The sequence below is a fragment of the Telopea speciosissima genome, chromosome 1, assembly GCF_018873765.1.
Source record: "Telopea speciosissima isolate NSW1024214 ecotype Mountain lineage chromosome 1, Tspe_v1, whole genome shotgun sequence".
Taxonomy (NCBI): domain Eukaryota; kingdom Viridiplantae; phylum Streptophyta; class Magnoliopsida; order Proteales; family Proteaceae; genus Telopea; species Telopea speciosissima.
This window is the reverse complement of record NC_057916.1, coordinates 41,727,157-41,753,395: the sequence shown is the minus strand read 5'-3', so window position 1 is coordinate 41,753,395 and position 26,239 is coordinate 41,727,157. Positions and strand designations below refer to the sequence as shown.

Genomic DNA, 26,239 nt, shown 5'->3' with positions numbered 1-26,239 from the left:
GAAGAAGTGAGAAGAAGAAGAAGAACTACTGAAGCTGCAAGTCTGCAACTCTCGGCAAGTTCGAACCCCTCTAGCAACCTTTAGGTAAGTAATTTCTTATTTTTTATTTATTTGGTTCTTCTTCTTCTTCTCCAATCTCCTCCCAGTCCTTCGGCGAGTGCGACTCGATCCTTCTTCTTCTTCAGTTCTTCTTCTCACTTCTTCGTCTTCTTCATTTCCGGCAACTCTCTCCGTCAGTTCTTCTTCTTCTTCTCACTTCTTCGTCTTCTTAACTCCTTCTTCTTCAGTTCTTCTTCTTGCCTTGCAATTGCAGGCTTGCACAGTCACAGAGACACAGACCTCAGTTTTTTCTTTCTTTTTTCTTCTTCTTCCCTTGCAGTTGCAGGCTTGCACACAGTGAGACCTCTCGTTTTTTTTTTTTTTTCTTCTTCTTCTTCTTCTTGTCTTGCAATTGCGGGCTTGCTTACAGTCGCAGATTTCTCAGTTTTTTTTTTTTCCTTTTTTCTTCTTGTTGCCTTGCAGTTGCAGGCTTGCACACAACCTCTCGGTTTTTTGTTTCTTCTTGCCTTGCAGTTGCAGGCTTCCACCTAGACAGAGAAGGTGTTTTTTTTTTTATCTTCTTCTTGCCCTGCACACAGCCACACATACACAATTACACACACAGAAACAGGGAGAGAGTCGAGAGACAGAGGGGGGGGGGGAGGGATTTATTACAGCCATTAGTTCTCTCTTCTTTTTTATTTTTTTCTTCCCTTGCCTTGCAGTTGCAGGCTTGCACAGTCACAGAGAAGGTGTTTATTTTTTATTTTTTCTTCTTCTTACCTTGCACACAGCCACACAGCCACACATACACAGTTACATACACAGAGACAGGGAGAGAGTCGAGAGATAGAGGGGGGGGGGGGAGGGATTTATTATAGCTAGTAGTCCATCACTCAGTCTCACACAGTGTCACACACACAACAGCAGCAAGCACATATTCAACTCCATAATTTCAGTTTTTTTTTTCCCTTCAGCTTAATGTTAATCTGCTAAAAACCAGTACTTTGATATTGTGCTTACATGCCTATCATTTGATTTTTCAACTTTATTATCAGCAAGACTATTGCTTTCAATTATTTGATAAGCTAATCTATGTTTTCATACTTTCATATACACTAATGGATATTACACTTTCATGAATTAAACCATAGTATATTAGTAGTACACTTTCATGTTGATTTTTTATGTTATAGGATATACATTATAGCATACTAAATGATATTAAAAATAGAGAAAATAAAAAATAAAACATGGTCGACATGCTCGCCATGACAACGCCATGGTGGGCGACATGTCGATATATCGACGTGACACCCCTCCATCAACTTGGATCGCCGTGACGCCGTGACAACTATGAATACATCAAAGCTGTCCAGCAACATCATCATAAACCATAGTAATTCCAAGAACAAGTAATATGTGCAATGCAATATGAGAATGAAACCTAAATCATGCACATCTAATGTAAAGAAATTAAAGTTAATAAAACTACATGAATACACTTATGAGAATGATGCATCATATGGCAGCCACAACAAAACAGAAGTTATTATCACAAACACACCAAATTAAAGTCAAAATCCCTTACCTAAAGTTAGATGAGTATCCAAACTAAATTAGCTTCCAATCCCTCAATAATAACTTAACAAGCTGGCTGTACAGTCCTATATAACCATTAAACAGTATGTATTAATTATAGTAGAAGTCTAGGTCAATACCCCTAACAAATAGACCAACAAAACACAGCAGAAGGACAGCTGGATTCAGGCAGCTACAGGGGCCGGACATCCGGCTGGACTTCTAGAATTGGGGTTTTTACTCCTTAGGGCTGGATCTTCACATGGACAGCCCCAATTTGATAAAAGAGTGTACAGTTAAGATAGATTCAGTGATTTGGGTTAATTTAACCCAAATACATGTCTCAATGTGGGGGTTTAACCAATTCCTATGCTAGGGTTTAATAAAGTTATAACCCTAATGGAAATTGAAGGAGAAAGAGAGGATTTAGGTCAAATACAGAATTAGGTTCAAGGGCCTATCTGAAATTGGAGATGGAGAAGACAATGGCAGCCCAATTTCCAACTTGTGGAAGAACTCCTAGCTCCAAGCTTCCAACTAGATCAAAGTTTCAAACCCTAGGCTTCTTCTCTTCTCTTTTCCTCCTCTTTTCTCTTCTTTCTCTCTTTTCTTCCTATGCTGAAATCGATTTGGTCTTTTTAGATGGTAGGAAATGAAATAGAAACTAAGTAATGTATCTATACTAAGCCTTAAATAAGGCTTGTTTCCCTAGTTTAAGTAAAATTAGTTTTGTAAAACTGTTTCTCTAATCTAATTTTACAGAATTAATGTATAATTACTTATATCTAAGTCACCTATTTGATGTCATATGACATAATTAAGAAAGGTCAGCTAGGGTAGGCTATGGGGAATTGAATTCCACACTAGGGGCATGGGTCCCACAAGTGGAAAATATCATTCTGCCCTTATATATTAATTAAGCAATATATTATATATATAAACACAAAAATGGATTAATACTTACAAATCAGTCTAAGAAATGGAGAGTTTCTGCATGTGTGCATCCAAGCATGTCTGACACATGTAGCTCAGGTGCAGGCAGCCTGCAGAATCTTCAGAGCCAAGAATGGCTTACTGTGACTCCCCGGAATCCTCCATAGGTGAGGCGGAGAATTGATCCGAATCCTCCACTGATGCAGCCCACAGCATCGAGGCAATCATCGACACTGAACCAGAACTTGAAATCACACAAGCTCCAAGGTTCAAATTTATAGCGGATTTCACATAGATACAGACCAACTAAAAGAAATTCTCCTTATCATAAACTTAAAGGGAGGACTCCTAAACTGAATAACTAATGACTTCAAAACAACTTAAAAAAAACTATCCTATGTTTCTAGCTTACATTATTATAATACATTGAATTTTTACAAAATCCAAATCCAAGGCCCAAAATAAAAGATCAAAGCACATCCAATGGTGGCGATCATGCTCCTGCGTTATTCTGTTTTGGGTTTTATTTTATTATTTTAATTTTTATTTGTCGTTTAAGTTAGGATGGGTTAGGTTGTTTAATTCCGGTCTTGTTTGGTTGTATTTTCTTTATTATTTAAAGTTGTTTGCTCAGATTAAGACTCTTCCTTAGCCAGTTAATTGGAATAGTTAGAGCCATTTTATGTTTTAGTTCTTTCTTTTTTGGGTCAGCATTGACCTTAGTTTAAAATTTTTTTTTTTTGTAGTCTGAGTCTGTCTTACTCAAACTCAATAAATATATGTAAGGGTCTACAACCTCGAAAACGAATTGATGAATTAATGAAGCTGCTATGCTGTTCGGGTTCCATGGATTTCAGGCTTGACTTAGAGGATTTTGAGTTGCATTTCTGTGGATTCAGAAGTGGGACTTGGTGGATTCCAAGCCTGAATGAGGTAGATTGCTGATTGTTATTTTCTCTTCTATCCTTACTTTTCTTCTCCATCGAGTTTAGGTCAGATCATCCTTAACTTTCTATCCTGTGGCTACTAGTTTTGTACCCTTTCTTAATTCTGTTTTGCCTTGCTGATATATCATTCTGTTAGTTAGGTTCCTGTTCTAATTATCTTCAGTTTATTGGGCCTTATATGGCTTAGCTAAAGTTTGAATGGTAATAATAAATGAAATCATCACTTAATTAGATTTCTGCATTCATATTATTTAAATTGAATTTTAGTTGAAGGGTCTTGGTGTTGGGTGAATTGGGTGAAGAGAAATAAATGCAAGTTAAAACTTTGCCTACCCAACACAATAAATGAAACACTAAGAGGTTGTAAATGAAAGTGTAAAGTGCAATTGAGAAGGTGGGAAAGAGACAAAGAGGAGACAATAAATTTAGAATGGTTCGGCAACTTGCCTACGTCCACTACCAAGAGATTCCACCCTTGGACTTTCTGTTAAACCGATTAATTTCCCAATGACATTGATGAAGCCTTCGCAGTTGTTTTTCCAGGTTCAACAACAACCCAAGTGTTTGGTTCACACTCAAACCTAGTGGTTTCCTAGGCTCACCACCAGAAACCCTTACAATTCTCTTGAATTGAGAAGATGAAGAACAAAGGCTCAAGAGCCAAGTATATAAATTGAAAGCAAAAGGTCAACCTCTAAAAGGTAGCTATAAAAATGAAAGGACAATAATGATTCTCAACAATTTGGGCTCTAAGACTCAAGAAAGATTTTCCAATTGAAGTGCAAAAGTTAGGCTTAAAGGCTCCCACAAGTTCTTAAATAAAGGTCAAAAGGAGCTCAAAAGACTAGCCTGAAATGGAGCCCAATGGCTCTATTTTGGCAGGTGCCGGTCGACCGGTTACTGAAGGCAGTCGACTGCCTCCTATTATAGCCATTGCAAAACTAGCTGTTTTATGGCCACTACAGGAGCTGGTTGGACACCATTTAACTGTCTGAGAACAGGCTGCTCTTGGGAAACATCGACCTACTGGGAGCTAGTTGACCGGTGCTGCTTTTTGGGTGTGTTACACCGTACGATCTTGACTTAAGTGAATTTCATGTTTTGGACATTTATCCAAGTAAAAATGTGTTTCCCTAGACCATTTTCCCAAAAATCCCCAAGTCTGAGTATACCATTGAAGGTCACTCTGGGGTTTTTGGTTTGGTGAGTCTTGGCGTCCTAATTGGAGAATCACCTTACATACTTAGGATCAAGGTTTAAAGTATTGGTATCGGGTATCATATTGGAAGGGTGATTTTAAGAGACGTATCATACCATATCGAGGATACGTGTTGTACGCTATGAATATGCATGGAAATGGTCAAGATACACATGGAAATACACTTTTGGACAAAAAAACGATATAAATAAGCAATATATAATATCTGTAATCCATAACCACTAAAATGGAGAACAACGTATAACGAGACAAGAGACTTTCGTCGATTTGAGTACAAAGCCTTGTAAATGATCAAGTTTGTTGCATCAACAAACTTAGTTTTATCTAAGCCTATCGATTTTTAGCAAAAAATAGGATTAAAAACCATGATTTAAACACAAATATCAAGCCTTTTTTTTTTTTTTTTTTTTTTGAAACCTACCTTTTTCTGTGAAATCTCTAGCAATCTTTGGTTTCAAAAACAAAATCATAGTTTGATAGTCACATGGGCCTTTAATGGCCGTATCAACATGTATCGGTTGGTATCGATCGTATCGGTATGTATCGAGCTGTATTGGTCTGTATCGAACCGTAACGGCCAATACATATCGTTACTCTCACAGAACATTTAATATATGTATCGTACGTATCGGTCTATACCGTATCGTATCGGTCGATACAATACGATACCAATTTAGACATTATTTTCTTTAAAAAAAGATATGTATCAGTATGTATCGTATCGGTATTGATACATATCGGTTCGTATCGTATCGTATCGGTCAATACTTTAAACCATGCTTAGGATTACAACAATGAATTGCCAATTTACAACATAAATCCTAAGTCTACTGAAAGTTGCATTGTTGAATGTCCAATGTAGCTTTGACGATCTCCAAAATTATCTTACTGAAAGAAGCTTGATTCATCATAATATGCCATAAAGTGGACTTACTGAGGTGTTCTTAATTATAACAAGTTGATTTTTATCTCTACATGCTGTTGATGGACTTATTGAAGTGCAGGAACACTTCAAGCCTTGGGTTAGGCTTACGCATGGGCTTACGATAAACCATGAAGGTTGTCACATGCTGCCACTCAAGGAAAGCCAAGCACATTGATTGAAGCTTGACCATATAAGAACCATTGCACACATAACCATTCTACACACTATGAGACTTAAAGAGTGAGGTTAGATGCAACAAATATAATGGCTCTTTCACCTTTAAGACACGAGTAGGAGTCACAAAAAACATAATTATGCAATGTTTCAACACTTGGTGGATTTGAACCCCCATCTTTTTGGAAGATTTGGAGTCGAATTTCAAGTCACAAAGGTTCTACCAATTTGGAAAGCCATCTTTTCGGATGTCTCCTCTAAGCTTAGTTTTTTGCCTCATAAGACTTTTTTGGATTCCCCAAGGAACAGGCATATTGTTGTATCCTGGGGATTAGATAGTGCTCTTGTACGGCTCCCTTAGTTGGGTCTGTTTCTTCCCCCACCCCCCCTCCCTTTCTCCCTCCTTTGTATATTCCCCCCTCTTTTCTTCTTGCCCCCCTCGGGCTTTGGTAATATAATTTTTATTCACCAAAAAAATGGTTCTACCAATTTGAGCAGAAGTTTCATTTTTGTGCTGTTCATGATTAGCAAAGCTAGAGGCAAATTTAAGAAAACCAAATAAATATTTGCATTATGCATCCATCCAAACAATAAAACAACTACAGAAAAATAAAATTTATAGACAACACCACCTAAACAGCCATGTAAGGATATGAATCTCAAACTTGATCATGAGTCAAAGGAATAGGGAACAAAAGAAGTCAAATGATGAATTAAGACAGAAAAATCTGTGAAGGCATGAACTTTGTTCAGTACTTTTTCAATGAATCCAGTAGTGGTGCATTGGCACCAACTGAACAACCATCTTTAAGTATCAGTCTCAACATAACCCTTACCGCAATCCCCTATCCAGCCATCTCCCTCATGAAACGTCAACAAGAACTTGAATTAAACAGTTCCAAAGAAAACCACGATGAATCTTCACATATTAAAGGAACTGGAATTATGACTGGATGATGGTCATACTAATGGAAGCTGTAGCAAGTTAACATGATTCCGTTCTCTTTATCCCCCAATAGCCTTTTTTTTGGGGGGGGTGGGGGGTGGGGGGTGGGCATGGGCAAGGGGGAAGATGGTGTCAGTTTATCTGGTATGGGGTATCATGTTCGTCTGGGTCATCAGCTGTCATCAGCTTAACAGCTGCTATCACTTCATGCTTCTACTGGAATCATGCATATTCATTTTCAGACAGTAATAAAACACTGTTCTCAAGTCAAGTTGGATAACTTCTGAGTCAATATGATTTGATTCAGTTTCACGTAATGAGTGCAACAGTAATATTTTCAAGAGATCAATGGACCACCTCCCACTTATTTTTTGGGGTCACATATATGAGATATTACTCTTCTGAATTCTCCTTGTTCTGTTAATTTCCTTACTGCAAGAATTCTGTGCCAGTCATTACAATTAGCTATGAATTCAGAAGCTATACTTTATCTATTTAATTTTTGCTATCAACAGGGACTTGGTAACACTTCTAGGAGGTGCCATTGCAGGGATCCATTCTATGACAGATGAGCACTTTGGCATAAGTGTTGTAGAGTTCATGGCAGCAGGTGCAATCCCAATTGGTGAGTGTTTAGGTGGATTCTTATATTAAATCAGCTTCCTCCATCACCCTTTGTTTTTTATTTTGCTAAATTTAAGAATTATTTTCTGCATTGACAATGTTATATCAATTCTCCCCACCCTCTGCAGCTCATAATTCAGCAGGGCCAAAAATGGACATTGTTTTGGAGGAAGATGGGAAACAGACAGGTTTCCTCGCCCTCAATGTGGAAGAGTATGCCGATGCTATACTAAAGCTTCTGGGGATGCCAGAAACTAAAAGACTTGAGATGGCAGCTGCTACAAGGAAGCGTGCGGCCAGGTTTTCTGAGAAAAGGTTTTATGAAGATTTCAAGGCTGCGATCCACCCGATTTTCTCTCAAACATTGAGATAAGAGGTAGAAATTTCTGTATACCTATTTTCAAATAAGTGGCGGTCGAAAGTATGCTTTGATTAGTTGATCTCAGCTGATCATGTCTTTTGTACAGTTCTTGAGTTCAGAGTTTAACTTATGACTGGAGGCATTGACATTTCTTTGAAGAGATTCAATTTTGGAATGAATTGAAATTATGTTTGTGTAGAACTCATTTTACAACCATAATTTCTTCTGTTATTTTCCTGCTTTCTTATGATCGTCCCCCGTCATTTTCATGTGGATATTTAATTGATTTCAACATATGGTCATTCTGGAATACTACTGACACAAAATGGGACGACGGGCTTGAGTGGGAATCAACACTCACGGATTGAAACTGTAATCTCATCAAAGGGTGATAGGGTGGTAACCGTTCTCCTCGGGGTCGGCCTCTTCTCAGGGACAGTAGTGTGAACAGATCAGTATTTATACCGCATCTAGGGTTAAAAATGGTGCCTCACACTTTATTTATGTGCACACACCATCATAAAGTCAGTTATCATCACATGGGAAATAAGCGAAAATTCTGAAAGGTCCTTTGAAAAGTAAAAATCCACCCAATTCTGAAAACGGTTCGAGGAGAGAGCGCACTCGTAACCTTCTTCTTCAATTTGCGATGAGTTTCTCTCTCACCCATCATTAACCTTTCCCTTTTCCCTTCTCCCTTCTCCCTTCTCCCTAACGTTGTTTTGTCCTCTCCCCTTCCTATGCCCCTTCATCACACACTTTATTTATGTGCACACACCATCATAAAGTCAGTTATCGTCACATGGGAAATAAGCGAAAATTATGGAAGGTCCTTTGAAAAGTAAAAATCCACCACCCAATTCCGAAAACGGTTCGAGGAGAGAGCGCACTCGTAACCTTCTTCTTCAATTTGCGATGAGTTCCTATCTCACCCATTCTCACCCATCATTAACCTTTCCCTTCTCCTTAACGCTGTTTTGTCCTCTTCCCTTACTATTCCCCCACGTCACACACTTTATTTATGTTCCCTCAGTCAGTTATCATCACATTGGAAATAAGCGAAAATTATGGAAGGTCCTTTGAAAAGTAATAATCCACCCAATTCGGAAAATGGTTCGAGGAGAGAGCGCACTCGTAACCTTCTTCTTCAATTTGTGATGAGTTTTTCTCTGACCCATCATTGTTACGAATAACTTCACTAGTATAATTTTCAAATGCTGCAATTATATGAATATATGGCCTACCCATAACTCTGTAAGCCCTTTCTCTCAGTAACATTAGTTTTTCTTACCATAAAAAAAATCATAATGTCAGTTGGATGGCCATTTGTGCTCCAAAATCTGAAGGCTGGTTAGGCCTTAAGAATGTTAGTGATTCACTCCTTCCCCTGTCAATTAGGCAAACCATACTCCCCATTCTTCTATCACAACATCCTCATGATCAACTATTCACCTTAATAAATAAAAACAAGAATCCCCTCTACCAAGAGTGCAGCAGTCTTCCTAGCTTCAAATCCCAATAGAAATAGACTATACAATAAAATCTGGAGTCAGTGTGAAAGCTAAAAGTTCATCCCAAATTCAAACTTTTCCTTTGGAAAGTCTCAAGTGAAGGCCGACCAACAGAGGATAAGCTTCAAAACACTGGATTGATCCCTCTCTTGCTTTCTGCCCCATCTGTCATGATGCACCTGAGATTCTGTGGCACATCCTTCTTTGTGCCCCCTTTCTAAAAGGATTTGGGCTGGACGACCTCTGGGTATAAGAACAGAATTCCTACAAGGAACCAACATTTTGAATGCTTTCTCAAACTTGATATTAGATCCATCCATGGCAAAACGAGATGGGGATAGAGTGCTCTCCATAGCTGGAATCACCTTTTATATTATTTGGCAAAACAAAAATAGGACAGTGTTTCAAGGCATTAAGCTCGTTTCATTTATTCTCCTGCAGCAAAAACAAAGATGAATTCATGATAACCATCTCCTACACGAGGCGGACATTTCAATTGAAGGAGCTTCTTCACAACAACATATACCATCCTCTCTAGCATTTTACTTGGCTATGAAAACTACGGAATCCAGTCTTCTAATATTTGATGGCAGTTTCAACTCTACATTTAAACTAGGGGTGGGGATTAGTCCTTATATTCCATCATGAATAAGGATGTAAACGGATCGGATTCGGCTCGGATAGTGCTATAACCGCATCCGCATCCGATTAGCTTTCGGACGGATTCGGATAGTGCTTAACAGATATGGACAAGGATACGAATCGAATATTTTATCCGTTTGCATGTAAATATAGCTTTTCATATAGCTATAGCCTATCCGTATCCACATCTGTTTAGCTTTCGGACAGATTCAGATAGTGTTAAACGGATACACACACGGATACGGAAACGGATTTCGGCTATTCATTACATCCCTAATCATGAATTAGTTGCATCTTCAATGAAATTTGGATTTTCAGGGACAACATAGGAAATGGAGCTCAGAGGACTCCAAGAAGGGATTGAAGGAGCACTTTTATTGGAGTGCAGGGAAATAGTGATTAGGACGGACTTAGAGAAGCTGAGGAACTGGCTTCCTAATGTAGAAGACAATCCTTGGCCGTGGGAATTTTTCACTTACTGTTTGATATTAACTTCTTTTAATTTGTTTGAGTCTATAACCTTAATTAAACAACCTAGACACTTCATCCAACCAACTCACAATCTAGTACAGCACGCTAGAACATTTCACGTATCAGCTACTAGTATGTTGGACAATATTTCTATTAAGTTTTAATATTAACTTCTTATTTTCATTAAAAAAAAAGAATGTCAGTGATTTAAATATGGACTGAGTTTTCCTTCAGCCACGATGAACATGAATCCATTTGCCACGGGCTGAAGAATGGGCGTGAGAAGGTATCAGGAGGGTATTTTGAAATTTACATTAAAACCCTATAGGGGTTTGTGAATCCTAGGATGGGTTGGTAAACCTTCATCGCGTGGTGAATGAAAATTTTTTCTTTTAGAAAGCCTATATATTTTTTTATGCAAAGAAAGAAAAAAAAAAACGATTAAGCAAATAAAAAAAGATCTACATGGTCTTCTATCAACGTAGATAACTTATTATCCTCTTCCCCGCATGATCACCTCTACCCCATCCCATGTTGCGTTCATCTGTTCCTCACCCAACCCCCAACCATTGTAGATGTGTTGTCAGATTTCAACTTCAATTCAATCATATAATTTCTTTGTATTGCATGAACCCACTCGGTTGGCAAATCATGGTGTACACCCTCTAGCAATCCTAGATCTTTCAATGTTTTATATTGTCACTTGGTCAAATTTAATTTGGCTTAAACCTAACATACGAGTTAGGGATTGGGGTCTATTTATCTACAAAATTTCGGTCCCACTTGAAATATACATGCGATACGACGTCTTCAACCCATAAATTACATTGTAGATGTGTATTTCAAACTTGAATTCAATCATATAATATCCTATTATTGTATGTACCCACTTGGTTGAAAAATAACGTTGTGCACCCTTTCAGCGATATTGGATCATTCAATGCTTCATTTTGTCACGCGGGCAACTTTGATTAAATGCGAGTTGGGGATTGAGGGTCTAATAATTTACAAAATTTCGGTTCATTTGAAATACCTTTTTTTTTTTTGGGGGGGGGGGGGTTAAAAGGAGGATTCATTGAAGGATAGTATGTGTACAACCTAAAGCTTCAGATTCACAAAGATTATGAAGCCACGGAGTGGAATTTGGCCAATTTGTTGTACACATAAAAGTCAGAACCTTTTTGTAGTCCTAGATAGATAGGAGACCTACTAGGAGCCAGATAACAGGATCAATAGCAAAAAGGGGTTGCTGGTTCGAATGGACAGCATTAGGTTCTAGGTTAATTCTAGGGTTTAGGATGGGAATTTGGGGCAGGGTTTTATATGGCTTTAATATGCAAGTCTAGGGTGCTTTTATGGCATATAAATAATAGGATTTGGAAAGGTTTCAAAATTCTGCAATTCTGGACAGAATTAAGTTGCAGGTTTTGGGTTTTAATGGAGCAGAGGAATGGAGGAGATTGAGTGCGAGTTATGAGCTTGGTTTAGGATCGAGTGTAGGGAGAAGTGTGGGGGTTGTATGCTGGAAGTTTGGTTTGAAATTGATGGATAGATCTGAAGTTATGAGGGAGTCCTAGTTAAGGTAGGAGTTGCGGGTTTAATGGAGGTTAGGGTTTGATGGATGGAGGGGAAGGATATATGCAGGAAACTAAAATTACTTACTGGTTTGATCTCCTTCAAAGGCAGTAGCAGCAGCTTGAAGAAGAAGAAGAACCTCTCGGTACTGGACATACGCAAGGAGTCGCAGGAGTCCATCCACCCTATCCACCTTGAGATCCACAAGGATATATACTCAATAAGAGCAGCAGCAATGACAGCAAGCATAAAGCTAATTTTTATTAATCAAATTCGTATTCAATGCTAGGCTCCCTTACAAACTTATATAGAAAACTCAAAAATAGATTTAGACACCAAAAAGGAATTGCCTAACTCTATCCTTAACCTATTAAGTAACTTAAACTTACTAGAAAACTAGAATACTAAAGGAAATAAATTCAAAACATAGCTGAACTTATAGAGTCCTAATCCAACCCAACTTACATCACATGACCACTTAAGTTGTCACATGACCACTTAACCAAGTCACATGATCACTTAAATTGAACCAATTGGATACAACCAATTTGAACCGGTTCAATTAAAAAATAAAAAAATAAACTAAGTATTGGGCTTATCTCGTATGCAACCTATATACCCCTAGTTTAGGCTCATTAAAGTGGCCTATTATATAGAAAACTCTTGGGATCAAAGGCCCAACATATATATATCCCAACCCTAGAGTTATTTCTAATAAAAGAAGCCCAGTTTGGTGATAATTTTGCATCAGCCTTCGTAGCCAGGACATCTAAAATACTGTTCATAGCCCATGGAATACAATGAAAAGATATGAAATCAAAGAAGAGGATAGTCTCTAAATATCTAAAATAATGGTAGAAAATTCATAGGATGGAATTTAGTTTTGATCAAGGATATAGCTAATCACCTCCTTGCAATCTAATTCCACCTAAAGTTTAGTGAATCCAACAACCACAACTTCTATAAGAGCACAACTACATTTTTAGCTCAGAGATTTCATTGTAGATGTTTAGCCCAATATTACAAATCACTCCCTAACATAATACTAGTAAATCACATAGTGTTCAACAAAAAAAAAAAGAGTAAATGACATAGTGGAAAAGACTTATCTTGAAGGGGGTATTATAGTAACTAAATTATATTTTACTATAAAGATATCCTTGAAGATGCTTTTGCAATCAAGATGATGGTCATAGAGCTTTTTCAAAAATAAAAAAGGTCATACAAGTTTTTAGTGTTTTGTTTTTGACAATTTGAAATAAGAAATACACACCAATGAAGTGTGATAAAATAGTATCATATATATGGGGAAGAGCATGGGTCACGTGTGTACGACAGCCAATGAAAGTGCATGTTGGTATCTCGGGAGGTGGGGCAGTCATTTTGATACTCACTGTGTTTGGGCATGAGCTGTGCCCCCTCCATAGAAAACATTTTCCCTATATATTAAGGTAGTCTAGTCATTTCATTATTTTCATGTGGAGAAGGAAAGAGATAGAGTAGACACAAAGGCACGCTATCACATTCTGATTCCTGCCCCAATGGCTCAAAAAGTTTTCCCAATTAAAATGTGAAAATCTTGTAGACATTATTTTACATTTATCCCTCAAAGCTCATTAAATTCCATTTAATTCATTAATTGATTGTTCATCAAATATTACGTTTTCCTATTAAAGGATAAGAAACAAATTGAAATAGGAAAGTTTTCTCTTAAGCAACGCACGTTATATAGAAGTGGGATCAGTAGGGAAGGCAGCCCAACCCTCTGATTAGCTAGCTGGGCCTAAGACCGTGTCGGTCCAGCATCAAAAGCCTATTCAAGTTGGGCTGGGATTGCCATTGAATATTAAAACCTAATAAGATCCAAAATATATATATATAAGTCAAGCATGTTACAAGTTACAACAAGACTAGCATTCCTTTTAAAAAAAAAAAAAAAAAAAAGACTAGCTGACCGATAAAAGAGTAATCTTAAGGCCTAACCTAGGTTTTAGTAACCGGTATCGTTCTGGATCAGACAAGTTTACCCCTATTTTCTTAAAAAAATGGGAATTCATTACATTTTTATTCCTGTCTGTACTGATCTACCGATAAGGGATTGGTATTGGTGTCCACTGATACCAATACGAATTGTCTGATACGGCCGATTTGATACCGATTCCTCAAACCATGGTCCTAACGCAGGGTGTCAAAATCAAACCAAAATCGTGAAACCATTTAATAAATGGTTCAGTTATGGTTTCAAAATTGAGGCTGTTTAATTAAATGGTTTAAATCGAACCGAACTGTTTAACCGAATAAACCATTTAACACTCTTAGATGTACATAAATGTGTCAAAATCAAACAGAAACCATTTACTGAAACCGAAACCGTGAAACCATTTAATAAATGGTTGAGTTATGGTTTCAAAATTGAGGCCGTTTAATTAAACGGTTTAAACCGAACTGGATGTTTAACACTATTTACTCCTAAATCCTAACTGACCAAATTCCACCCAAGCAAACTTTTGTTGTAATTTCAAATATTATTAGACAATCCTCTTCTTTTGGTTCTATTTCTTTTCAATGTATTCCATAGGCTATGAATAGTATTTTAGATACCCTGGTTAGGAAAACCCGGTCTATTGTGTTTTTTTTTGGTAGAAAAAAGGGCTATTCATTCATGCGCGTCCAATGCCAAACAAAGAAGAACAAAAGACATAACACTGATAGAGAGCATGATAAACACAAGGTATGGATATGTGATATCCAAAACCAAGGAGTGGAAATTGACCCGGTCTCACATGCCATTGACTGGGTCATCCTGATTCCTGACTAGGGGTTGGTTCACAAACACTTCCCTAGAGATCAAGCTATAAATACAGCTAAGTTTAAGCGCATGCAGTAACATGCCAAGAAAAGGATCCTCATACGTGCCAAAAGAAAACAACCCACACTGCCCATACGTGTCGACATACAGTCACAACCTACTTTCAAACAGACACGCCGGATAAGTAAAGGTCTGATAGATCGGCAAGTGGAACTTCGATTGATGGCAAGAAGACCACCAAAGTTGCTGCCACAGCCTACTCGGCGAGTGGAGCGTCGTCTGGCGACAGAGGGTGGTTGGTGAAGATTGAAAGGCCGGTGGATCCTCTGAGTCACTGTTAACCATGGTGCAATCGGCACCCGAATCGACATCACCTGCAAAAACACACATAAACAGAAAAGAAAAACCCCCTAATAGCCCCGTGTACATGATCAAATAGAAACTAAAGACTGAGACCAAAGAGATTGATTGCCGATATTGGCAAAAAACCCCCAACAACCCATAAAATAGGGAGCATCATGGGAGGGAAGGGGAAGGGGTAAGAAGATGGCTGGCGACATTAGCAGTGGCCATGAGCTCTTGCCATTTGATGGCCTTCGCCTGCTACTTCAGGGATTCCAAAGAAGCTCCAATGATCGGAGCTGGAAGATCAACCACAGTCGGAATACACTGTGGACAGTCCCATTGAAAAGCAGAGTCAAGAGTTTGCCACCGAAGCTGAGGATGATGAAAGCAAATTTGAAGGAAAATGGCTAAAACAGGTGATGACCACCGTCCCCTGGCCATATTGCCACTGTCGGTGTCGACGTCAACGTTGACATCTTTGTCTCTGGCAAGGCCAATGGTCATGGTTAATAGGCTAAGAGTAGAAACACGCATAGAGGCGGTGATAGGAAACACGTACAAGACGGAAGGGTAACTCGCATGGTGGCGGAATGAAGAGGAAAGAAAAAACCCTAACTATCTCAAGTTAAGGCTTAGAAGTGAAGGTATTAGATTCTTGTATCGTCTGTCTATTTTGTTATGTGTGTGATAGTTTGGCTAAATTCGACTCTATGACTTCATGATTTTTGTGAATATGAAGCAATTAGGTTCTACATATTCCATCCTTCAACGAATCTTCTCTTGACCGGAAAAACAAAAAAAAAAAAAAAAAAAAAAAAAGCTGCCCTAATGACGTTTACAACCCAAGACTTCATACGGGTCTGGACCTTACCCAGGCTCATTACTATATATGACATGTGGTGCCAGTGATGGTTTCATTTCGGTGTAGAAGATTGCTAGTCGTAACTTGGTTAATGCTGCTGTATAAATCACAACATGTTGCCCTAGTATTGGAAGCAAACCACAGCCGGAGCTGGAGAAAGCTTTTCTTTCGCCTCTCACTAAACCCCTTTTCTCTTACCATATCTTACGTATCAATTGCCTAAACCCTAGCTTCGAAGTGTGACCATAATCTCTATAGGTTAGATCTTGTGGTTCTATTGATTTCCATTTGTTGGAGTACCTAAGCTCTTCCCTGTTCCATTATAGATCTAGTCGACCTATATAGATTTTGATTCATTTTGAATTATTTGACGTAGTCAAAGGAGAGATTTAGAGCTTAGTGAAGATGTCTAACGAAGAAACGAAGGAGGAGCAGGAGCTAGATCTCACTTCTCCTGAAGTTGTTACCAAATATAAGACTGCCGCTGAGATCGTCAACAATTAGCATCTCTCTCTCTTTTATCTTCTTTTTAAACTTCTTGTTTTGGGGTTTATGAATGATAGATCATTAGATTGAGAAGTAACTACTACTAGATAATTGGTGTATCATGTTGTGAAATTTTTAGCTCTAATCAGTTATTTTAGTTTTTCCTTTTAATTTGAGAATAGTTTATTGGAATTAGTGCTTGACAAATTTTAGAAATGCAAAACATGCAGAGGCGTTGCAGTTTGTAGTGTCGGAATGCAAACCAAAGGCTAAGGTCGTAGATATATGTGAGAAAGGCGATGCCTTGATCAGAGAGTACAATTTCTAATCTATCCCCTTTTTTCGTTCCCTGTTTCTTTACAAGTTTGTTGTTTTTGTAGTTCTATTACAAAATGTTATTTGTGGTTATACTGAAGAGGTTCAATGGTACTGATTGGTTGATGGTCGACCCTACATGTGCATTATGCGGATCTAAAGATGAATCAATCTGTCACCTTTTCTTATCATGTGATTGGACTAAGCGTATCTGGGCATTTGGCCCCATCGGATTAAGAACCGAGCACCTCTCTGGCCTTCTCTCACACATCTCTGTGTTTCAATCTCTTCTTCTCAAGTTTTTGATAAACAATCCTTGACCTGGATTTTCTTTGTTTTAATGATTACTAGTTATTTTGTTTGGAATGTTAGAAACAAGGTTATTATAGGGACTTCCAAAGCCGACCCGATGGTGGTTCTCAATGAGGTTTTCAGATGGATTAAAGATATGGATATTCACCCTCTCCTCACTTTATCTTCTAATCCATCTTCATAACCTAGCACACACACCCAAAATATTCCTCCAATGATTACTAATATGGATATACAATTTCCTGGCTTAACTTGTGCAGGCATATATGACCCAGACCTTAAAATAACCAGTTGGACTGTTTCAATCTTGATAGTTGGCCAGAGTGTAATAATAGATGCAGGTAGATTGTCTACATCAGATGCAAAGGAAGTAGAGCTTTTTGGGATCGTCCAAGGCTGGAGACTCGCGAAGTAACGAAACCTAGAAATTAAAGAAATCATCTGTTCAAGCATGGAGCTCTTTGACTTTTTTCTTCCTACCCCCTCAACTCGGTTCCCCTGAAACTTCATCAAATATTGCTTTGACCAAGCTGATGCTACGAATAACTTCACTAGTATAATTTTCAAATGTTGCAATTATATGAATATATGGCCTACCCATAACTCTGTAAGCCCTTTCTCTCAGTAATATTAGTTTTTCTTGCCATAAAAAAAATCATAATGTCAGTTGGATGGCCATTTGTGCTCCAAAATCTGAAGGTTGGTTAGGCCTTAAGAATGTTAGTGATTCACTCCTTCCCCTGTCAATTAGTCAAACCATACTCCCCATTCCTCTATCACAACATCCTCATGATCAACTATTCACCTTAATAAATAAAAACAGGAATCCCCTCTACCAAGAGTGCAGCAGCCTTCCTAGCTTCAAATCCCAATAGAAATAGACTATACAATAAAATCTGGAGTCGGTGTGAAAGCTAAAGGTTCATCCAAAATTCAAACTTTTCCTTTGGAAAGTCTCAAGTGAAGGGCGATCAACAGGGGATAAGCTTAAAAAAACTGGATTGATCCCTCTCTTGCTTTTTGCCCCATCTGTCATGATGCACCTGAGATTCTGTGGCACATCCTTCTTTGTGCCCCCTTTCTAAAAGGATTTGGGCTGGAGGACCTCCGGGTATAAGAACAGAATTCCTACAAGGAACCAACATTTTGAATGCTTTCTCAAACTTGATATTAGATCCATCCATAGCAAAACGAGATGGGGATAGAGTGCTCTGCATAGCTGGAATCACCTTTTATTTTATTTGGCAAAACAAAAATAGGACAGTGTTTCAAGGCATTAAGCTCGATCCATTTATTCTCCTGCAACAAATACAAAGATGAGTTCATGATAACCATCTCCTACACGAGGAGGACATTTCAATTGAAGGAGCTTCTTCACAACAACATATACCATCCTCTCTAGCATTTTACTTGGTTATGGAAACTACGGAATCCAGTCTTCTAATATTTGATGGCAGTTTCAACTCTACATTTAAACTAGGGGGTGGGGATTAGTCCTTATATTCCATCATGAATAAGGATGTAAACGGATCGGATTCGGCTCGGATAGTGCTATAACCACATCCGCATCCGATTAGCTTTCGGACGGATTCGGATAGTGCTAAACAGTTATGGACATGGATACGGATCGAATATTTTATCCGTTTACATGTAAATATAGCTTTTCATATAGCTATAGCCTATCCTTATCCACATCTGTTTAGTTTTCCGACAGATTCAGATAGTGCTAAATGGATACGGACACTGATACGGAAACGGATTTCAGCTATTCATTACCTAATCATGAATTAGTTGCATCTTCAATGAAATTTGGATTTGCAGGGACAACACAGGAAACGGAGCCCAGAGGACTCCAAGAAGGGATTGAAGGAGCACTTTTATTGGAGTGCAGGGAAATAGTGATTAGGACGGACTCAGAGAAGCTAAGGAACTGGCTTCCTAAGAAGACAATCCTTGGCCGTGGGAACTTTTCACTTACTGTTTGATATTAACTTCTTTTAATTTGTTTGAGTCTATAACCTTAATTATACAACCTACACACTTCATCCAACCAGCTCACAATCTAGTACAGCACGCTAGAACATTTCACGTATCAGCTACTTGTATGTCAGACAATATTTCTATTATGTTTTAATATTAACTTCTTATTTTCATTAAAAAAAAAGAATGTCAGTGATTTAAATATGGACTGAGTTTTCTTTCAGCCACAATGAACATGAATCCAATTGCCACAGGCTGAAGAATGGGCGTGAGAAGGTATCAGGAGGGTATTTTGAAATTTACATTAAAACCCTATAGGGGTTTGTGAACCCTAGGATGGGTTGGTAAACCTTCACCGCGTGGTGAATGAAAATTTTCTCTTTTAGAAAGCCTATGTATTTTTTTTTATGCAAAGAAAGGAAAATCGATTAAGCAAATAAAAAAAGATCTACATGGTCTTCTATCAGCGTAGATAACTTATTATCCTCTTCCCCGCATGATCACCTCTACCCCATCCCATGTTGCCTCCGTCTGTTGCTCACCCAACCCCCAACCATTGTAGATGTGTTGTCAGATTCCAACTTCAATTCAATCATATAATTTCTTTGTATTGCATGAACCCACTCGGTTAGCAAATTATGGTGTATACCCTCTAGCAATCCTAGATCTTTCAATGTTTTATTTTGTTACTTGGTCAAATTTAATTTGGTTTAAACCTAACAGACGAGTTAGGGATTGGGGTCTACTTATCCACAAAATTTTGGTCCCACTTGAAATATACATGCTATACAACGTCTTCAACCCATAAATTATATTGTAGATGTGTATTTCAAACTTGAATTCAATCATATATTATCCTATTATTATGTACCCACTTGGTTGGAAAATAACGTTGTGCACCCTTTCAGCAATATTGGATCATTCAATGCTTCATTTTGTCACGCGGGCAACTTTGATTAAATGCGAGTTGGGGATTGAGGGTCTACTAATTCACAAAATTTTGGTTCATCTGAAATACCATTTTTTTGGGGGGGGGGGGGTTAAAAGGAGGATTCATTAAAGGATAGTAAGTGTACGACCTAAAGCTTCAGATTCTCAAAGATTATGAAGCCACGGAGTGGAATTTTACCAATTTGTCGTGGATATAATAGTCAGAGCCTTTATGTAGTCCTAGATAGATCGGAGACCTACTAGGTGCCAGATAACAGGATCAATAGCAAAAAAGGGTTGCTGGTTCGAATGGGCAGCACTAGGTTTTAGGTTAATTTTAGGGTTTAGGATAGGAATTTGGGGCAGGGTTTTATATGGCTGTAATATGCAAGTCTAGGGTGCTTTTATGGCATATAAATAATAGGATTTGGAATGGTTTTAAAATTTTGCAATTCTAGACAGAATTGAGTTGTAGGTTTTGGGTTTTAATGGAGCGGAGGAATGGAGGAGATAGAGTGGGAGTTATGAGCAGGGTTTAGGATCGAGTGTAGGGAGAAGTGTGGGGGTTGTATGCTGGAAGTTTGGTTTGAAACTGATTGATAGATCTGAAGTTATGAGGGAGTCCTAGTTAAGGTAGGAGTTGTAGGTTTAATGGAGGTTAGGGTTTGATGGATGGAGGGGAAGGATATATGCACGAAACTAAAATTACTTACTGGTTTGATCTCCTTCAAAGGCAGCAACAAGAGCTTGAAGAAGAAGAAGAACCTCCCAGTACTGGACAGATGCAAGGAGTCGCAGGAGTCCACCCACCCTATCCACCTTGAGATCCACAAGGATGTACACTCACAAAGAGCAGCAGCAATGGCAGCAAGCATAAAGCTAATTTTTATTAATCAAATTCATATTCAATGCTAGCCTCCCTTATAAACTTATATAGAAGACTCAAAAATAGACTTAGACACAAAAAAGGAATGGCCTAACCCTATTCTTAACCTATTAAGTAACTTAAATTGACTAGAAAACTAGAATACTAAAGGAAATAGATTCAAAATATGGCTGGACTTATAAAGTCCTAATCCAACCCAACTTACATCACATGACCACTTAAGTTGTCACATGACCACTTAACCAAATCACATGATCACTTAAATTGAACTAATTGGATGCAACCGATTTGAACCGGTTCAATTAAAAAACATAAAAATAAACTAAGTATTGGGCTAATCTAGTATGCAACCTCTATACCCCTAGTTTAGGCTCATTAAAGTGGCCTATTACATAGAAAACTCTTGGGATCAAAGGCCCAACATATATATATCTCAACCCTAGAGTTATTTCTAATAAAAGAAGCCCAGTTTGGAAATAATTTTGCATCAGCCTTCATAGCCAGGACATCTAAAATACTGTTCTTAGCCCATGGAATACAATGAAAAGATATGAAATCAAAGAAGAGGATAGTCTCTAAATATCTAAAATAATGGTAGAAAATTCAGAGGGTGGAATTTAGTTTTGATCAAGGATATAGCTGACCACCTCCTTGCAATCTGATTCCACCTAAAGTTTTGTGAATCCAACAACCACAACTTCTATAAGAGCACTACTACATTTTTAACTCAGATATTTCATTGTAGATGTTTAGCCCAATATTACAAATCACTCCATAATATAATACTAGTAAATCACATAGTGTTCAACAAAAAAAAGAAGAAAGTAAATCACATAGTGGAAAAGACTTATCTTGAAGGAGGTATTATAGTAATTTAATTATATTTTACTATAAAGATATCCTTGAAGATGCTTTTGCAACCAGGATGATGGTCATAGAGCTTTTTCAAAAATAAAAAAGGTCATACAAGTTTTTAGTTTTTTTGTTTTACAATTTGAAATAGGAAATACACACAAATGAAGTATGATAAAATAGTATCATATATATGGGGAAGAGCATGGGTCACGTGTGTGCGACAGCCAATGAAAGTTCATGTTGGCATCTCGGGAGGTGGGGCAGTTATTTCGTTCCTCACTGTGTTTGAGCATGAGCTGTGCCCCCTCCATCGAAAACATTTTTCCTATATATTAAGGCAGTCTAGTCATTTCATTATTTTCATGTGAGAAGGAAAGAGATAGAGTAGACACAAAGACACGCTATCACATTCTGATTCTTGCCCCAATGGCTCAAAAAGTTTTTCCAATTAAAATGTGAAAATCTTGTAGACGTTATTTTACATTTATGCCTCAAAGATCATTAAATTCCATTTAATTCATTAATTGATTGGTCATCAAATATTACTTTTTCCTATTGAAGGATAAGAAACAAATTAAAATAGGAAAGTTTTCTCTTAAGCAACGCACGTTATATAGAAGTGGGATTAGCAGGGAAGGCAGCCCAACCCTCGGATTAGCTAGCTGGGCCTAAGACCGTGCCAGTCCAGCATCAAAAGCCCAATCAAGTTGGGCTGGGCTTGCCATTGAATTTTAAAACCTAATCAGATCCAAAAAATATATAAGTCAAGCATGTTACAAGTTACAACAAGACTAGCATTCCATTAAAAAAAAAAAAAAAGACTAGCTGACCGATACAAGAGTATTTTTAGTAGTAATCTATAATCTTAAGGCCTAACCTAGGTTTTAGTAATCGGTATCGTTCTGGATCAGACAAGTTTACCCCTATTTTCTTAAAAAAATGAGAATTCATTACATTTTTATTCCTGTCTGTACCAATCTACCGATAAGGGATTGGTATTGGTGTCCACTGATACTAATACGAATTGTCTGATACGGCCGATTTGATACCGATTCCTCAAACCATGGTCCTAAGGCAGGGTGTCAAAATCAAACCAAAATCGTGAAACCGTTTAATAAATGGTTCAGTTTTGGTTTCAAAATTGAGGCCGTTTAATTAAACAATTTAAACCGAAAAAACCATTTAACACTCTTAGATGTACATAAATGTGTCAAAATCAAACAGAAACCGTTTACTAAAATCGAAACCGTGAAGCCATTTAATAAATGGTTGAGTTATGGTTTCAAAATTGAAGCCGTTTAATTAAACGGTTTAAGCCGAACTGGATGTTTAACACTATTTACTCCTAAATCCTAACTGACCAAATTCCACCCAAGCAAACTTTTGTTGTAATTTCAAATACTATTAGACAATCGTCTTCTTTTGGTTCTATTTCTTTTCAATGTATTCCACAGGCTATAAATAGTGTTTCAGATACCCTGGTTAGGAAAACCCTATCTATTGTGTTTTTTTTTTTTTTGGTAGAAAAAAAGGCTATTCATTCATGCGCGTCCAATGCCAAACAAAGAAGAACAAAAGACATCATACTGATAGAGAGCATGATAAACACAAGGTATGGATATATGGTATCCAAAACCAAGCAGTGGAAATTGACCCGGTCTCACATGCCATTGACTGGGTCATCCTGATTCCTGACTAGGGGTTGGTTCACAAACACTTCCCTAGAGATCAAGCTATAAATACAGCTAAGTTTAAGTGCATGCAGTAACATGCCAAGAAAAGGATCCTCATACGTGCCGAAAGAAAACAACCCACACTGCCCATACGTGCTACATACAGCCACAACCTACTTTCAAACAAACACCCCGGATAAGTAAAGGTCTGATGGATCAGCAAGTGGAACTTCGATTGATGGCAAGAAGACCACCAAAGTTGCTACCACAGCCTACTTGGTGAGTGGAGCGTCGTCTGGCGACAGAGGGTGGTTGGTGAAGATTGAACGGCCGGTGGATCCTCTGAGTCACCGTTAACCACGGTGCCATCGGCACCCGAATCAACATCACTTGCAAAAACACACATAAACAGAATAGAAAAACCCCCTGATAACCCCGCGTACATGATCAAATAGAAACTAAAGACTGAGACCAAAGAGATTGATTGCCGATATTGGCAAAAAACCCCCAACAACCCATAAAATAGGGAGCATCATGGGAGGGAAGGGGAAGGGGTAAGAAGATGGCTGACGACATCAACAGTGGGCATGAGCTCTTGCCATTTGATGGCCTTCGCCTGCTACTTCAAGGATTCCAAAGAAGCTCCAATGATCAGGGCTGGAAGATCAACCACAGTCGGAATACACTGTGGACAGTCCCATTGAAAAGCAGACTCAAGAGTTTGCCACCGAAGCTGAGGATGATGAAAGCAGATCTGAAGGAAAATGGCTAAGACTGGTGATGACCACCGTCCCCTGGCCATATTGCCACTGTCAGCGTCGGCGCTGGCATCTTCGTCACTAGTAAGGCCAATGGTCATGGTTAATAGGCTAAGAGCAGAAACATGCATAGAGGCGGAGATAGGAAACACGTACAAGGCGGAAGGGTAACTCGCATGGTGGTGGAATGAAGAGGAAAGAAAAAACCCTAACTATCTCAAGTTAAGGCTTAGAAGTGAAGGTATTAGATTCTTGTATCATCTGTCTATTTTGTTATGTGTGTGATAGTTTGACTAAATTCCACTCTATGACTTCATGATTTTTGTGAATATGAAGCGATTAAGTTCTACACATTCTATCCTTCAACGGATTTTCTCTTGACCGGAAACACAAAAAAAAACAAACAAAACAAAAAACTGCCCTAATGACGTTTACAACCCAAGATTTCATACGGTCTGGACCTTCCCCAGGCCCATTACTATATATGGCATGTGGTGCCAGTGGTGGTTTCGTTCCGGTGTAGAAGATTACTAGTCGTAACTTGGCGTTAACGCTGCTATATAAATCACAACATGTTGCCCTTGAATTGGAAGCAAACCACAACCAGAGCTGGAGAAAGCTTCTCCGTCGCCTCTCACTAAACCCTTTTCTCTTACAATATCTTACGTATCAATCGCCTAAACCCTACTTCGAAGTGTGACCATAATCTCTATAGGTTTGATCTTGTGGTTCTGCTGATTTCCATTTGTTGGAGTACCTAAGCTCTTCGCTGTTCCATTACAGATCTAGTCGATCTCTATAGATTTTGATTCATTTTGATTTATTTGACGCAGTCAGAGGAGAGATTTAGAGCTTAGTGAAGATGTCTGATGAAGAAACGAAGGAGGAGAAGGAGCCAGATCTCACTTCTCCTGAAGTTGTTACCAAATATAAGAGTGTTGCTGAGAGCGTCAACAGTTAGCATCTCTCTCTCTCTCTCTCTCTCTCTTTTATCTTCTTTTTAAACTTCTTGTTTTGGGGTTTATGAATGATAGATCATTAGATTGAAAAGTAACTACTACTAGATAATTGGTGTATCATGTTGTGAAATTTTTAGCTCTAATCAGTGATTTTCGATTTTCCTTTTAATTTGAGAATAGTTTATTGGATTTAGTGCTTGACAAATTTTAGAAATGCAAAACTTGCAGAGGCGTTGCAGTTAGTAGTGTCGGAATGCAAACCAAAGGCTAAGGTCATAGATATATGTGAGAAAGGCGATGCCTTTATCAGAGAGTACGATTTCTAATCTATCCCCTTTTTTCGTTCCCTATTTTTGTACAAGTTTGTTGTTTTTATAGTTCTATTGCAAAATGTTGTTTGTGGTTATACTGAAGAGTTTCAATGGTACTGATTGGTTGATGGTGCCCATACAGGCAATCTGGAAACATGTACAAGAACGTGAAAAAGAAGATCGAGAGGGGCATTGCCTTCCCGACATGCATCTCCATTAACAACACTGTTTGTCATTTCTCCCCTCTCGCCAGTGATGAGACGGTCCTGCAAGAAGGAGATATGTTGAAGATGGAAGTTTTCTTTTTCTGCATTCCATTGTATGTTTCCGATGTCTAATTTATTAAGAATGGAAAGTAGATGATGCGTGTATTTTTGGTTTATTGCAGTGATATGGGATGTCACATAGATGGCTTCATTGCTATAGTTGCTCACACTCTGTCCTTCAAGAAGGGCCAGTGACTGGGTGGGCAGTGGATGTCATTGCAGCTGCCAGTACTGCTGCGGAAGTTGCTTTACGGCTTGTGAGACCAGGAAAAAATGTAATAACTTATTTATGTTTGGAGGGCTTGTTTAGTTTATTTGTTTGTTTAATTTCCATTGAATCTTTGCCCTAGGTTCTTTATTGAGTTAGATGTTTCTTAATGATAAGAGTGTTCCATTTGCACATTATAGATATGCTAGGAAACCCACTAGAGCTTCCTCATTAAGGATTTTATGGGATTCTAACATTGTTGTAAGATTATAATGGCTAAGTAGCGAACACTGTTAGAGTATTAGATGTATTAGATCAAGCAAGTGTCACATAGGA

General features: G+C 38.2%; 2 protein-coding genes across 5 annotated transcripts in view; both read left to right on the top strand.

Moving 5' to 3' along the window:
- The window catches only part of LOC122654620 (GDP-Man:Man(3)GlcNAc(2)-PP-Dol alpha-1,2-mannosyltransferase-like), a 34,727-nt gene extending 26,789 nt beyond the window's left edge, over positions 1-7,938 (top strand). Inside the window, exons 7-8 of one of the 2 annotated variants that reach the window (XM_043848801.1) lie at positions 7,280-7,389; positions 7,517-7,938. In XM_043848801.1, the coding sequence (XP_043704736.1) occupies positions 7,280-7,389; positions 7,517-7,761 (355 nt within the window). In that variant the 3' untranslated portion in view covers positions 7,762-7,938. The remainder of the gene's footprint in view (positions 1-7,279; positions 7,390-7,516) is intronic. The other variant, XM_043848792.1, reaches the window with a different exon arrangement.
- Positions 7,939-16,161: 8,223 nt separating this feature from the next.
- LOC122641075 (ERBB-3 BINDING PROTEIN 1-like) lies at positions 16,162-25,972 on the top strand. 3 transcript variants are annotated; one of them, XM_043834412.1, is made up of 5 exons: positions 16,162-16,218; positions 16,320-16,463; positions 16,681-16,765; positions 25,572-25,721; positions 25,818-25,972. In XM_043834412.1, exons 2-5 carry the CDS (start codon positions 16,370-16,372, stop codon positions 25,888-25,890), a joined length of 402 nt encoding a protein of 133 aa, XP_043690347.1. In that variant the 5' UTR covers positions 16,162-16,218; positions 16,320-16,369; the 3' UTR covers positions 25,891-25,972. The 3 variants fall into 3 exon arrangements, with proteins under 3 accessions (XP_043690347.1, XP_043690338.1, XP_043690332.1); XM_043834397.1 differs by lacking the exons at positions 16,162-16,218; positions 16,320-16,463; positions 16,681-16,765 and adding exons at positions 24,815-24,874; positions 24,993-25,115; positions 25,347-25,431 and having other exon boundaries at positions 25,818-25,961; XM_043834403.1 differs by lacking the exons at positions 16,162-16,218; positions 16,681-16,765 and adding an exon at positions 25,347-25,431 and having other exon boundaries at positions 25,818-25,961.
- Positions 25,973-26,239: the final 267 nt, after the last annotated feature.

Bases quoted from the DNA above. Each gene is read 5' to 3' on its own strand.
- LOC122641075 (XM_043834412.1), top strand. From the start codon at position 16,370: ATGTCTAACGAAGAAACGAAGGAGGAGCAGGAGCTAGATCTCACTTCT. The intron at 16,766-25,571 runs GTACAATTTCTA...GTGCCCATACAG, and splicing joins GGCGATGCCTTGATCAGAGA to GCAATCTGGAAACATGTACA. The intron at 25,722-25,817 runs GGAAGTTTTCTT...GGTTTATTGCAG, and splicing joins GAAGGAGATATGTTGAAGAT to TGATATGGGATGTCACATAG.